Raw genomic sequence first — 13,759 nt, forward strand, 5'->3', positions numbered from 1 at the left:
ACGTGTTAACTATATTTATATATAGTTACTACTATGTTTATATAATGATAACTTATTTTATGATATATATAGTAACTAGGAAATACAAGGACTGTAACTGCAATAGATAAAGAACTTATCTCATGATATATGTTGTATCAGATTATAACATAATTTGCTATCGTTCATTATACAACATGCAATAAAAATTTACAATTATGTATAGAACACTGCTATTACTAATCTTGATAGAAAAATATGTGTATATGTAAATATAAAATATATTTAGAAAATTGTCTTTCTGTGATTATGCATTTTATATTTCCAAAACATGAATGCAGGTGAATTTAAGAATTTTTTTAAATGTAAGATGCTTTTAAATAATAATATTATAACCTTTAATATAAAATAAAAAGAACTATGCGACAAATACATTCAATTTTCTATACATAATATCGGTCAATATATTTATACCTGATATTTTATTACTTATATATTTATTACTGCAAAATAATGCTTTTTAGCTTTTAAAGCTGTATTGTAATACAATTTATTTATTTAAACAATTGAAATAGTTAATTACATTTATTCAGAAAGATATTTATAATGAATTTATGTTGATAGTTTTTGTTTAGTCTTTGAATAATTATTATTTAACACTACAATGCAATTTATATGTTGTGTTGTAAATTAATAAGCAAGTAGGGAAGATTCGTATACTCTAATGGTAAAATAATAAATTTTAAATTTATACATTAGAACCTAATGAATTATTAGGCACTTGCAATGAATGCTGGATTTTTATGCTGGATCTTGTCCAGTTGTTAACAGATGTACTGCCTTCTGAAGATTTAAAACTGAGGTAGGAACATCATCATAATTTAAAGCACTTCCAGCCCATTTAATATATTTTTGAGCTTTAGTTATTTGTTCCGTAGATAAATCAATTCCACCTATAAGAATATATCATTCTTAAAGTCATACATATTGTCATTAAATATTTGTTATACAATTAATTTGTCTTACCATCTACTTTTATAGATGGTTTGAAATCTGGAATATTACTTGTACTCTTTCCACTTCCATCATTTTCTGGTATAGCTGGTGTCGGATTAAATATGTTGACATTAGTTGGACTAGAAGCATCCAAGTTTGAAGTATTGTCTTCATTATCAGCTAAATTATTACCTGAATTAGAATTATCTGAAATGTTGTTTATTATAAATGGATATAATACAATTGATTTATTTATGTATTTATATTAAAATACATTAGTATACCTTTATTTGAAAATTCATTTAAATTATCTTCACCATCTTCATCTTTTAATGGCCCTGGTACAGGAGTTTCACCATTCTTTATACAATTGTGTAAATAAGTAGCCTTCCATTTGGCATATTTTCTATTTTGTGCCGCCTCATCTGTAAGCTCTCCGAACACCGTTAGAACATCATAAAGTAATCCTGCGGTATAAAATGATTGTATAATATTTTTTCCAAAGTTTGAAGCCCTATCATTTTGATCCGCATATAAAAACAATTTCAATGCCCAATTTTCTAAATGTGCTTGTGCACAAACATCATTAGTAATAGCTTCATTATCATGTAATTCTTTCTTAGTTGTTTCCAACCAATTCATTAATTTCAATAAAAAACTTGTTTCTTCACTAGTTTTCGTTGACAATTTCAAACCAGTTTGAAGAGCATAAAGACGACCTATTACAAAATTAACAACGTATAGGAAATAAATCATTAACGATTAACAATAATAAAATAATCAATACGTACACCAATAACTGACAACGCAATCACGTTGATCATGTGTCGTAGCTACTTTTAAATATTGTTGAATGTTTTTTAAAGGTGCTGGAACAGGTGGCAACTCTGGACTAACAACCATTATGTCTAAGCAATAAAAAAACTTATTACTTTTTATAATATTTTTATTACTTTTCTATATAAATCATCATTTTATGTATAGAACCTCTTTTGTTGTTTCTTTTTTATTTGTTTTTTTCTTAACACATAAGAGCTTAAAGTAAGTACTTTTGAGTATATATTGTCTTATCTAATCTCATATACACACTTAACAAAACGTTAGTTGTTTCGTTTAAAAACAAATCACGTATTTCATTGAATTATAACATTCTGACAGTATCTCATGAAGTTTACTACTTTAAAACGCAAAATATCACATCGCATAATATTAACAAACCTTAATAAAAGTGATACTCTCTGGTGGTATTGGTCGTGAAATAAAAATGATTTAAAAATATCTATGAAATAATTTGTCAATGATTTAAAGAATATCTATTAAGAGGACTGTCAATGTGTAAGTAGACACACGTTTGGATACACGTTATGAATCATTGATGAATTGATATACTACTATGCTATACTATACGATTATTTTTATTGACTTTATTTTTTTAATGAATTTTTGTATCATATTAATGACCACGTGCAGCGGGGTGGCGCTGTTGTAGTAGTACTCGTAACATTGAGGTAAGTTATCCTACCTAGCGTTAGTATATTCTTCATTTTAAGTGGGAGAATTTATCTGAAGAAATAAAAATATGATTATTCGTATTAATTGTGTGTATAAAGAAAATTAAACTAAAAAATTTAACTAAAATTGCATTAGAAATAATAAGTATTTGTTAGAACAATGTAAACTTAGAGACATTGTGAAAGAGACATAATCAAAATAATTTGTATTTTTGGATAGAAAAACGCGGATTGATGGCTTTTTCACAACCAAATTCAAGAGGTATATAATTGAAATAGATATTATTTGTTTATTTAATATATAAACATAATATTACTTTTATAGAATTGCAAAATCGAAAAATCTTAGAAGAATTACAGTTAAAGAAACAAATGCTATTAAAGCAGGGTGTTGCACCAACCTTAAATACATCATTAGCTGTTACTTCTACTGGTTCTGCGTCTACTCTGGTGATTAATTATTCATTTTATTGAAATAGATAAATTGATCATTTTAAGTATTCTTTATAATTTTTTTAGCCTAATACGCAATCTACTGATGGCGTAGCAATGAGTGCATCACAAAGAGCTGCTTTACATAATGCACATGCAGCATCTACGGGTTACTTTGTTACACAAGACTCTTCTTTTGGCAATTTAATTTTACCTGTTCTTCCAAGATTTGACACTAAATGAATGCAACCCTTTTGGGTGCATTTTATTTAGTTTTACTGTGTATATAAAATAGATACCAATGAAAACACAGAGATACAAACAAAATTCAGGTCTTTCTTATTTTTTTACATGTTAAAGAATTTTCATCAAGTGCTAAGTAAAAGTTAATAAGTGGCAAATATGATTAGTCTTCGTAAGCTCGAGGAATATCTACAGGAGATCGATGGATTTGAGAAACCAAAGATAAAACTTGAACAATATAATACAAGTGCACATATCGCTTCGCATATGTTATATACTGCCCAGTCTCAGTTTCATGATATAGAAGGACGTGTCGTAGCCGATTTTGGATGTGGCTGTGGTGTTTTATCATTAGGAGCTCAAATGCTTGGTGCAAGTCATGTAATAGGATTTGAAATAGATTCCGATGCACTTAACATCTTTCACAGAAATTGTACTGATTTAGATTTATTTGTTGAATCGATACAATGTGATATACTTCAATATTTACCAGGTATGCTTAAAAAGAAATATCAATGATTTCATTAAGATTTCATTCAAATGAGATATATTATTTATATTATAAAATGCGTTGTAGGAAAATTTGAAAAATACTTTGATACGGTGATCATGAATCCACCTTTTGGAACTAAAAAAATTCAGGAACTGATATTAAATTTTTAGAAGTTGCTATTAAAGCAGCTTCTAATACTGTGTATTCTTTACATAAAACCAGTACGAGAAATTACGTTCTTTCCAAAGCTAAACAACTTGGTGCAAAAGGAAAAGTCATTGCTGAATTAAGATATGATTTACCTCGTATATATAAATTTCATAAAAAAGATTCTGTTGATATTCAAGTAGATTTTATACGATTTGAATTAAATTCTTGAGTATTTGTCAATTTATTCATGAGAAATTGAATTTATTTATTCGAACTTAATACCCTGAGCAAGAGGAAGTTCATTTCCATAATTGATGGTAATAGTTGCACGTCTCATGTAATGTTTCCAAGCATCACTTCCACTTTCCCTACCTCCTCCTGTTGCTTTTTCTCCACCAAATGCTCCACCAATTTCAGCACCACTGGTACCGATATTGACATTCACTATTCCACAATCTGAGCCATGAGGTCCAATCCACTAGAAACATTTCGAGGTAATAATAGACATTTTTATTAATCATTTATATATATATATATATTTATAAGTTTATTTAAATTTAATACCTGAAATATATTTCCAATATTTTTAGTAAAAAGAGAGCTACTTAAACCTTGCTCTACATCATTATTAAGTGCTATTGCTTCCTCCAATGAGTTTGCTTCCAAAATATACACAATTGGCGCAAATGTTTCCTTTTGTATAATCTTTGCTTTAGGTGACAGACCAGAAACTATTGTTGGTTCAACATAAAAGCCAGGTCTATCCAGTTTTTTGCCACCAAACTCTATTTTACCACCACTATTTTTTACTTCTTGTATCGCTGTCTATTAATGAATAATTTATAAACATCTATTTTTATCTATCACTATCACAGGATTAGAAAATCTGACCATATATATTGTACCATATATTCATTAACAGCTTGTTGACTATGCAGTGGTCCATATAATGTTCCATCATCCAAAGGATCACCAATACGTTCCAATATACTCTTGTATGCTATTATGAGTCTCTCTAGAAACAAGTGAATTGTTTACTCTTGTTTATTACATTGTATAATCATTTTTTCAATTTACCTTTAAACTCTTTTTGTATTTTACTATGAAGAATTAATCTTCTCGTTGTAGTACATCTTTGTCCAGTTGTTCCCACACAAGAAAATACTGCAGCTCTGATTGCCATTTCCAAATCAGCATCTTGTGCAATTATTAAAGCATTATTACCACCAAGTTCTAACAGTGATCTTCCAAATCTTTCTTGCACTTTAAGTGCTACTTGCTTTCCGACCGTTGTACTTCCCGTAAAAGAGACAAGTGGGACACTAAAAATACATCATATGATATGTAAATATTATTAGTATTTATTATTAAGTAGTTATATATATTTTTTCCATCTTACCGTGGATCGTTCACCAGAACTTGTCCAATTTCTGATCCACCTGTTACCATAGATGCAACAGAACCTGGAATGCCATTTCTTTCTAAAACATTAGCAATGATTTTAGTAATCGCAATGGAGACAAGAGGAGTGCTGGGTGACCCTTTCCAAACAATTGTATTTCCACACACCATTGCTATTGCAGTGTTCCAACCATATACCTAAGATATTTGATTTTCTTTGTATATTATATAACATATGCTATAAAAGGTTTTACATACTTCAACTTAAAAGGTCTACGTACTGCAACTGGAAAATTAAATGCAGATATAATACCAACAACACCCAATGGATTCCATTTTTCTAATAACATATGATCTTTTCTCTCAGATGGGAAAACATTACCAGGCAACATTCTAGATAATCCAACCGCATAATCACATATATCTATAAATTCTTGTACTTCTCCGATACTTTCTGGTAATATCTTGCCTAAATATAATTCCAATTAATTGTTAAATCTATATTCTTCATATCTAATTTTGTTTTTCTTTTTAATCATACCCATTTCTAAAGATACCAATCGTCCTAAAGGTTCTAAATATTTTCTTAATTCAACACCAATTTGTCGAACTATTTCTCCTCTTGTAGGTGCTGGCAAGGATACCCATTGGGGCCAAGCTTTTCGTGTTTCTGTAACAGCGTTACTGGCTTCCTGAGGTGTTGCTTCTCGAACTTTAGCTATAACTTTTCCATTAGCTGGAGAAATCGATTCAATTACCTGTAAAACATTATTCAAATGAATTCTCAAATCTTCATTTATTAATATATTATATTATTTTACATACTTTACCAGAACCTCCCCATCTTCCGTCAAATAAACCTGAATTTTCAGAAATAAGACCCAATTCTTTTAAAAATCCATATCTAGGATCAGTTACCAAGTATCTTGCCATTGTTATTCTAGGAATGTATATACTTTTTGACAGCAGATGTAACATTTCGTACTCTGGTGATCGTTAATTTACTGAATAATATACCAGAGAAGAAGAAATCTTAGGGTTATCTGAATGATATTCTTTATCAAGAATAAATAAGCAGATTAAGACATATTTATATATACTTGTATTCATACTTTTATCAGTGTTCATATATATATATATATATATATATATATATATATATATATATATATATATATATATATATATATATACGTATATAAAAGTAACAGTAAACATATCACAGTAAGATAATATATGGACTACTTGAAGTGTGGCAAATTTTTAAAAAATCGGATGGGGGACGATCGCACCGTCTCCTGAGATTTGAAAACACAATAGAATAATTATTCATTAAATAATTTTCTATTATTATTATTATTATTATTATTACACTAAAAAATGTGTGTGTAGAGAACATATAAAAAGACGAGTTTTATTAATAACAATAGTTTGGACATACATTAAAGTCGCGCGGCAGTGATTTACGCAAGATATTAAATATTACAAAATGTTTGAATTTATCTTTTTGTAAAATGAAAAAATGTATATTTTATCTCTAGGCACTGGAAATAGTCTTAAGGAATAATGATTTGTTTTCAAATGCTATTTATGAAATATTATCAAATGCAATCACTTTATTATTTGAATACTTATATGTATTTAACCTGGCCTACACAGTTGATAACATCGTAAGTCAGAAATAAGTTGAAGAACAGATCTTGTTAAAGTTGGTTGGTCCTAAAACATTCGTTCATTTTTTGATTTAATTATCAATCTTTTAAATGATTTACTTTTTATTGTATATTTAATTTTACTTACAGTTGATTTGTCAAAGTTATCTAATAATGTAGCTCTTTGCATATCATCGACACCTTCACAGCTAGTTAAAAATGTAGGAAGAAAATGTTGAAAGAACCATCCTATATTTACAGATGCTAAACTATGTACAGCAACTGCAATTTCATCAGCTAATAGATTGTGAGATCTGAAAATAAATTGAAAATAAAAAAGAAGAAATATTTGAATTAAACAAATTTCATTAAAAAATGAAAAGCACACTTACTGTTGAAATAAAACTGTAAATAGGGCCATTAAGAATCTTTCAAGTAAATGGACTTTAAATATGGATCTTTGATATAGTCGCCACCTTGCATTTAGTTGTTCAAGACTTTGCAAACTTTGGCGAAATATATTAACGTCTGGCTGCAATAAAGCTTGACCGAAAGCTTCTAAAATTGCAACTAATTCTTCTTTATGTTCAACGGGTTCATCCTCATCTGGATGACCAAGTGTCCGTAATACTGATGTATTATAAAAGTATTGCCATTGATGTGTAAGAATGCTAAATAATAAAACTATTTATTATTACTAATATAATGAATATAATATATAATAGAAATATTTGTTTATATAATAAGTACCTATAAAAAAGTTTTAATAAAACAAGTGTAGTATCAGGAAAAGCACTAAGATCATTTCCAACAGCAGGCCATACGTGACCCAAACATAAATTAATTACAGATGGAATAAATGCTTTGGATGCGCTAGTAGGTGCTGATATTACTAATATTAATATTTCCAATAATTGATCTAATGCAGGTCCAGCAGAAATGTTTTCTCTGTATAAATAAATAAATAAATAAATAATTAATTAATATAAAATGATTTAATTAAAATTAAAACAAATTATATATTTAAATATATACCTAGTATAAATTTGTAACATTCCTTGTACTGCAGTTTGTGTAAATTCGGGACCTAATTGTTGTTGCAATACTAAAAATACTGAATATAAAAAATTAAGTACAACTTCGCATATATTATGATATCTTATCAAATATGGTAAAAGTTCTAATGATCGATCGATACTAAGTTTTAAATTAGAATGCAACATTTTTTTGACAGTAGTTGATGAAGAAGAACAATCCTCTAATAATTGAGTTAATGATGGTACAATCGTTAATATCGTTGAATCAGAAGGTAAAGATTGGCCTCGTGCTCCTAAAGGTTCTGCCAAAGATCCTACCATTGTGCCTATTAATCAATGAAATTCGTAATTATTTAATAAAATAGATTTGATTTTGTTCAAATTTCATTTTGTTTATATATATTTACCAATCAGTCTTTCTCTTATAGTTCCATCTCCAGTTGGTAAAATAATAGCATTAATTAATGCTCGTCGTAATACTTTGATAGTATCAGGTTTTAAAGATGGATATGTTCTCATGGAAATTAAATTTCTAAAAGTATCATTGTCCCACAATATAGGTTTCAAGATGGCAGTAATACTTTGAAAAAGATGAGTTGCAGAATGAACGAGATTAAAAGGTGGTACATCACAAGATGCAGTATATGTTAATGCCCAAATGCACGAATTAACGCAACTTTGACATAACGTTTCTTTTATTTTGTCAGGTCTTTTTTGCTATCCAATGACACCATGCCTGAAGTGATGCTAATAGTTGTGAATGACTAATAGAATATACAATTATCAATGAAATATATGTAAAATAATCAAATATTATTATTATATCAATTTTGATATCAACGTTTTACTTACACTTCAATAATATCTAATACTATGGTTGGTGGTTGTAATGCTGCTTTATAGAGTTGATTATCTCTAGCAAAAATACATGCATCTAATGTTTGCGAAACAACTTCTTCTGCGAAAGATTGATCTATAGTTGATTGATCTCCTTTAACAAAATATATATTTTATTAAAAATATTATTATTTTCAAAGGATTATTTTAATTAAAACTTACCAATAAAAATAGAATATAATCTAGCTAAGGCTTGAGTTGTAGAAGCCAAATCACGTAAGTGTACATGAGCATTAGAAGCTTCTGCATCATTTAGTAAAATAATTTGATTATTAGTTATTGCGTTACCTAATTCTCCGAATATTATTAAATTTCCTTTCCAAAAACGATACTAAAAAATAATCAATAAATTACTCTTTTTCTCTTACTCTATTTTTCTTAATTGTATCAAATTTATTAATAGTATACCAGTAATGTAAACACTGGAATAGGTGATACATCTGCAAGTTTTGCTAAGCATTCTATATTACACCTTAAAAAATGTTGCCACTCTGTTTCTTCCTACAAAAACGGATATAAATTATATCACAATTTATATAATATTTAAACTTAAAGTTATAAATACAAATTACTTACATTTTCATCTAAACTTTCTGTATCGAGTTCTTTTAACGCTTGTGCATTAAATTTAAAACACATTTTTTGAAGTACTCTTTCAGCTAAACCTAATGCTACTGACGAATATCGTGACTGTGAATTTTCTAAAAGAACAATCCAAATATCTAAACGTCGAAGATACTCATTTACAGTAGAACATCGTTGAAACGTATGATGACAAAGAATTTCTAATAACATATTTACAAGACTTCTAGGACATGATTCAACTTGTTTCAGATGATTTGTTACAAATAATTGAAAGAATTCTGTTATTTTTCCCATATAACTAAAACGATATATAAATAATAAAATATATTTTCATATATTTTATTTTGATATAATACAAATGTTCAAATAATAATTACCTTTCATCCACAGAGTCTAAACGTCCCACGTGTTGAAATATATTTATTCCATTTGTAAATATATCTAATAATAAAGATTTTTTAACATTTGGAGTATGCAAAGGCCTGTACAGAAGTTCATTTATAGTAGTTAAAGCTTGTACAGCCATTTCTATTTGTTTACCATTCTATAGAAAACAAAGAATAGAATAAATAAAATATACAAATTTTTTTAAATAAATTGTTATTTTTAAAATTGCTCTGAAACAATACCATAGTGTCATGATATTTAGCACAGGAAAATATAGCTTCCAATAAACTATTAGAAATATGATCTGCCAAAGCAATCCAGCTAAAGAAATGTGCTAAAACTTGAAGTATAGCTATGGAAACTTCACTGGTGCCTGTTGCTAAACCCTCTACATCCAATACTGCACGTACAGGTGGTACTGTTTGACCACTAGTAGGAGAAGGTGGTGGTGTTGCAGTTCCTGATCTACTCCTTAATTTTGTTGTTTTTTTTAAAAGTGCTGCATAAATTGTTTTACGTTTAACGGGATTACGAATATTTGTCAAATATAAGGTTGGTTATTTTATTTATTATTGTTATACCAGTTAGTGTATCCAGTGTCAGAGGCACTTGAGCACTAAGTAATCTTAACAGCTCATTTTTTCTTTGTACTGGTAAATCCTCTCGTGGTGTAGCTAATTCTTCAGATGCAGTTCTTAAGTATACCAAACCTAGCAACCTTGAATGCTTATGATCTAATAACTGTTAAGATAAGATATATTAAAGCATAATTTTAAATTATAGTTTAAAACTATCAACATTTTATATAAATGTATACATTTATCAAACCTGTAAAATGTTTGAATAAAAATCGGGATAAAAATGTGGCCAATCGTGTCTTGCAATGTCAACTACTAACTTTACTACTTTATTTCTAACAAATGGCACAACAGTTTTTTCCAATGACAATGTGTATAAAGTTGATCGTGTAAGTGCTCTATCCTCCCAAGGAAGAATTGGCCATCTTCTACCAATAGTTGTCTAAAATATTCATAAATAAATTCAGTTAATTAGAGTAACATATATTATAAATGATTATTTTTATACACTTACCTCTAATGTTGATAAAGCAAACATGCTAACATAATGATTATTTGTAGATGATAAAAAGTGCAGACATGGTCTCCAGGAGTCAAGTCGTCCTGAAAATTCTTGAAAACTCTGTTCAATCGTTCTTTTACGTTCATTAGTTGTCTCTGGTGAAAAAAATTCTGTCATTAGGTGTTCCAAACTCTGAAGAGCAGCTGCATCATCATCCTAAATAAATTTCAATAGTAATTTAACTTAAATTAAACTAAAGCCAATAAAAATATATGATAATTACTATGCATATATTATTTGATTAATAATGTCGATTTCGTTAAATCAGTAATAAATAATAATTGTATTCTTCTACTCACCATGTTTGTTACTCTATATATAATAATTTATTGATATAAATATAATATAAACATAAATTCAATGAGGTTAACTTTTCTATTATATTTCATGTCAAATTCAGCATATTTTGGTGAATTTGTATGAAAAATTATACAATAGAAAGTTGCAACTCTGTGCATATAATAATATAGTAAATAATAATAATCACTGTTTCTAAAAGATGTACATAATTGGTTAATTCCAAATAAAATTAACCAATGAACTTTGACGAACTACTTCGTAGATATATCGCAAATCATTGAAGAACCAATTCGTAGATACGTTACTGTATCATTGACGAACTACCTAGTAGACACAACATTTATTATTTTACATATAATATTGAACAAAGGATTTGATTTCTTAGTAAATAAATATTTTTGTATTTTTTATTTTTTATTTTTTACAATATTAGTTTTGCCATAATTTTAAAACTTTATCTTTTCCACCTGATGCAACACGAAGACCATCAGGAGACCAATCCACTGCATAAACTTCATCTGCATGTCCAGGCAAATCCAGGAATATTTTATACGTTTTCATGCTCCATACTATAAACATCATCCAAAAAAATATAGTAATACATTCTAAAATATATTAAATAAAATAATTATTATTATATTATTATAATATACCTTTCAAAGTTGAATCAGCACTACCACTGAGCAATAAACGTGAATCCGCACTCCATGTAATAGAATAAACAGCTTGCACATGACCTCTTAATGATGCTATATAATTTCCAGTATTAGAATCCCATAATTTGATTGATTTATCAAAGGATGCTGATGCTATTATACGACCATCAGGTGAGAATTTGACATCATTTATTAATTGCTGATGGCCTGTCATCCTTGCTGAAATAATTTTTAATGTTAAGTAATGCTTTTTAAGTTAAAAAGTGTTAATATTATTATTTCGTAGTACCAATAGGTTTTTTTTCTTTTTCTGGCTTCCATAAAAATAATGTAAAGTCGTCTGAACCAGAAACGAGTTTTTCTTCACCTATTGAAGTATATTGATTCTTTGCATATTCTAAGGGATCCTCTATTTTGTCTTTTGTCTTACTCATTTGAAAAGGGCCAGTTCTTAATACATAATCTACATTCAATGCTAATGTATTTACCCAATGACCATGACCCTCGAGTGTTCTGCACAGTATTCCCTAAATGATATTTTACTTAAATATATCAATGTATATTAATTTTTATAATATATAAATCTATTCCTTGAAAAGTTCTTACATCTTCAGCTCTCCATACTTTAATAGTTCTATCTTGAGAAGCAGAATATATGAGACCACTACCTCCCCATTTGACACAGGTAACACATTTTGTATGACCGGACAGAACACGTACTGTTTGATTAAATGTTATATCCCATATTCTTAAATCGCAATCTTTAGATGCACTTACTAAATATCTACAATCTGGATTTTTATGATAAGGCTCCCAACTTATAGAAGTCACCCACATTTTATGTCCAATCATTGCTTTACCTTTAAATTATAGATTAGATTTAAAAAAGGAAATTATTAATATAAATATTTACATTTTTTTTTTTTTTCAATTAAATTAAATTGAGACTTGTAAGTATTTACCAACTTGTTTTCCTGTTTTTGGATCCCAATGTAAAATCATACCATTTTTACAAGCTGAAACCAATTTATTACTGCATGGTGACCAAGAAATACATAAAACCCAATGTTTATGTCCTTCACATGTATAATATGGAGTTTGCGTATAAATATCCCAGAATCTTACAGTAGTATCTCCAGAACCACTAGCCAAGTGTTTTCCATCAGGTGAAAAAGCAACAGATATAACAGCTTCCTTATGTCCTGAACAATATAAAAAGCAAAAGTATATATAATTGAATTCATTATATACAATTAAATCTATATTACCTTCTAAGGATCCAGTACAACGTGTTATAGATTTAACTTTAAAAATAGCTTGTGGTTGATAGACAATTTCAAGAACATTTTCACTTATATTAAAATTCTTTTCTATATTCTTTTCTAACGTATCTGTAATTTCTATATTATTAACATAGAATGCCAATGGAACTGGGTCTTCATGCTGAAGTAAAGCATTGCAAATTGCTTGAAGTTTATCAACCGTTACATTAATTGGTAAATCCAATAGACCACCAGGAAGAGTTTCTCCAGTATCAGATTTAAACCTTGATAAAACCCTGCTGGGTTTATTATCTGTTTCGTCATCGTGTTTTCTTTTGTTCATTTTTACTGACATTTCTTTTTCTATAAGATATTATTTACATATGATTTTCATATTATAGGTTAATACTTCTTAGTACACCACACATATATAAAATTTATAAAATTTATAAAATTATATTACGACAGTGTAATTACATTAATTTAATAATATTAATTTAAAATAATAATCACAAAATTAAATTGATATTGATAATTACAAAATATATATACAAATACTTCAATGGATATACAGTACCACGTGCTTTCTAAATTTATTAAGACAGATTTTCATAAACAAAAATGAAAGATTAAGATTT

At 28.1% G+C, this 13,759-nt stretch overlaps 6 protein-coding genes across 11 annotated transcripts; 2 read left to right on the forward strand and 4 right to left on the reverse strand.

Moving 5' to 3' along the window:
• Positions 1-549: 549 nt before the first annotated feature.
• On the reverse strand, positions 550-2,363 carry Vta1 (vesicle trafficking 1). Of its 3 annotated transcripts, none has more exons than XM_015336043.2 (5): positions 2,194-2,363; positions 1,767-1,883; positions 1,260-1,694; positions 1,006-1,182; positions 550-932 (listed from the first exon to the last, which is right to left on the reverse strand). In XM_015336043.2, exons 2-5 carry the CDS (start codon positions 1,876-1,878, stop codon positions 781-783), a joined length of 876 nt encoding a protein of 291 aa, XP_015191529.1. In that variant the 5' UTR covers positions 1,879-1,883; positions 2,194-2,363; the 3' UTR covers positions 550-780. The 3 variants fall into 3 exon arrangements, with proteins under 3 accessions (XP_015191529.1, XP_015191528.1, XP_089026824.1); XM_015336042.2 differs by lacking the exon at positions 2,194-2,363 and adding an exon at positions 1,963-2,183; XM_089170698.1 differs by lacking the exon at positions 2,194-2,363 and having other exon boundaries at positions 1,006-1,167; positions 1,767-2,185.
• A 145-nt stretch (positions 2,364-2,508) lies between these two features.
• On the forward strand, positions 2,509-3,466 carry LOC149033084 (SOSS complex subunit C-like). Of its 2 annotated transcripts, XR_016176022.1 has the most exons (4): positions 2,509-2,748; positions 2,812-2,936; positions 3,006-3,250; positions 3,329-3,466. XR_016176022.1 is itself a non-coding variant. In XM_089170701.1 (3 exons), exons 1-3 carry the CDS (start codon positions 2,721-2,723, stop codon positions 3,159-3,161), a joined length of 309 nt encoding a protein of 102 aa, XP_089026827.1. In that variant the 5' UTR covers positions 2,510-2,720; the 3' UTR covers positions 3,162-3,251. The 2 variants fall into 2 exon arrangements, 1 of the variants encoding a protein (XP_089026827.1); XM_089170701.1 differs by lacking the exon at positions 3,329-3,466 and having other exon boundaries at positions 2,510-2,748; positions 3,006-3,251.
• LOC107074480 (rRNA N(6)-adenosine-methyltransferase Mettl5-like) lies at positions 3,321-4,048 on the forward strand. Its single transcript, XM_089170699.1, is given in 3 exon segments — positions 3,321-3,654; positions 3,739-3,789; positions 3,792-4,048. Coding segments are annotated over 3 exon segments (627 nt in total). The 3' UTR covers positions 4,034-4,048.
• On the reverse strand, positions 3,593-6,330 carry Aldh7A1 (aldehyde dehydrogenase 7 family member A1). Its single transcript, XM_015335960.2, has 8 exons — positions 6,031-6,330; positions 5,747-5,963; positions 5,487-5,674; positions 5,204-5,403; positions 4,882-5,126; positions 4,710-4,819; positions 4,369-4,629; positions 3,593-4,282 (listed from the first exon to the last, which is right to left on the reverse strand). The coding sequence occupies exons 1-8, from the start codon at positions 6,181-6,183 to the stop codon at positions 4,070-4,072; spliced, it is 1,587 nt and encodes a 528-aa protein (XP_015191446.1). The 5' UTR covers positions 6,184-6,330; the 3' UTR covers positions 3,593-4,069.
• A 275-nt stretch (positions 6,331-6,605) lies between these two features.
• Positions 6,606-11,372, reverse strand: ebo (exportin ellipsoid body open). Its single transcript, XM_015335958.2, is given in 17 exon segments — positions 6,606-6,924; positions 7,006-7,171; positions 7,250-7,528; positions 7,608-7,805; positions 7,893-8,220; positions 8,302-8,608; positions 8,610-8,658; positions 8,747-8,885; positions 8,954-9,122; positions 9,200-9,292; positions 9,368-9,674; positions 9,754-9,920; positions 10,006-10,262; positions 10,345-10,504; positions 10,592-10,783; positions 10,856-11,059; positions 11,203-11,372. Coding segments are annotated over 17 exon segments (3,096 nt in total). The 5' UTR covers positions 11,206-11,372; the 3' UTR covers positions 6,606-6,846.
• A 203-nt stretch (positions 11,373-11,575) lies between these two features.
• On the reverse strand, positions 11,576-13,728 carry Nle (notchless protein homolog 1). Of its 3 annotated transcripts, none has more exons than XM_089170689.1 (6): positions 13,661-13,728; positions 12,822-13,484; positions 12,466-12,719; positions 12,149-12,386; positions 11,857-12,078; positions 11,576-11,772 (listed from the first exon to the last, which is right to left on the reverse strand). In XM_089170689.1, the coding sequence occupies exons 2-6, from the start codon at positions 13,474-13,476 to the stop codon at positions 11,633-11,635; spliced, it is 1,509 nt and encodes a 502-aa protein (XP_089026815.1). In that variant the 5' UTR covers positions 13,477-13,484; positions 13,661-13,728; the 3' UTR covers positions 11,576-11,632. The 3 variants fall into 3 exon arrangements, with proteins under 3 accessions (XP_089026815.1, XP_089026814.1, XP_089026816.1); XM_089170688.1 differs by having other exon boundaries at positions 13,599-13,710; XM_089170690.1 differs by having other exon boundaries at positions 12,822-13,061; positions 13,128-13,692.
• Positions 13,729-13,759: the final 31 nt, after the last annotated feature.

Source organism: Polistes dominula, unplaced genomic scaffold (assembly GCF_049000335.1).
Source record: "Polistes dominula isolate Pdom_NZ unplaced genomic scaffold, Pdom_raw_medaka contig_79, whole genome shotgun sequence".
Classification (NCBI taxonomy): domain Eukaryota; kingdom Metazoa; phylum Arthropoda; class Insecta; order Hymenoptera; family Vespidae; genus Polistes; species Polistes dominula.

Excerpts from the sequence above, each read along its gene's own strand:
- Vta1 (XM_015336043.2), bottom strand. The coding sequence starts at position 1,878 with ATGGTTGTTAGTCCAGAGTTGCCACCTGTTCCAGCACCTTTAAAAAAC. Across the intron at positions 1,183-1,259 it reads AAATGAATTTTCAAATAAAG|ATAATTCTAATTCAGGTAAT; the intron begins GTATACTAATGT and ends ACAACATTTCAG. Across the intron at positions 933-1,005 it reads ACCATCTATAAAAGTAGATG|GTGGAATTGATTTATCTACG; the intron begins GTAAGACAAATT and ends ATATTCTTATAG.
- LOC149033084 (XM_089170701.1), top strand. The coding sequence starts at position 2,721 with ATGGCTTTTTCACAACCAAATTCAAGAG. Across the intron at positions 2,749-2,811 it reads TTCACAACCAAATTCAAGAG|AATTGCAAAATCGAAAAATC; the intron begins GTATATAATTGA and ends TTACTTTTATAG. Across the intron at positions 2,937-3,005 it reads CTGGTTCTGCGTCTACTCTG|CCTAATACGCAATCTACTGA; the intron begins GTGATTAATTAT and ends TAATTTTTTTAG.
- Aldh7A1 (XM_015335960.2), bottom strand. The coding sequence starts at position 6,183 with ATGTTACATCTGCTGTCAAAAAGTATATACATTCCTAGAATAACAATG. Across the intron at positions 5,964-6,030 it reads GATGGGGAGGTTCTGGTAAA|GTAATTGAATCGATTTCTCC; the intron begins GTATGTAAAATA and ends AATGTTTTACAG. Across the intron at positions 4,820-4,881 it reads AATACAAAAAGAGTTTAAAG|AGAGACTCATAATAGCATAC; the intron begins GTAAATTGAAAA and ends ACTTGTTTCTAG.
- Nle (XM_089170689.1), bottom strand. The coding sequence starts at position 13,476 with ATGTCAGTAAAAATGAACAAAAGAAAACACGATGACGAAACAGATAAT. Across the intron at positions 12,387-12,465 it reads AAGTATGGAGAGCTGAAGAT|GGAATACTGTGCAGAACACT; the intron begins GTAAGAACTTTT and ends AATATCATTTAG. Across the intron at positions 12,079-12,148 it reads AAAAGAAAAAAAACCTATTG|CAAGGATGACAGGCCATCAG; the intron begins GTACTACGAAAT and ends AAATTATTTCAG.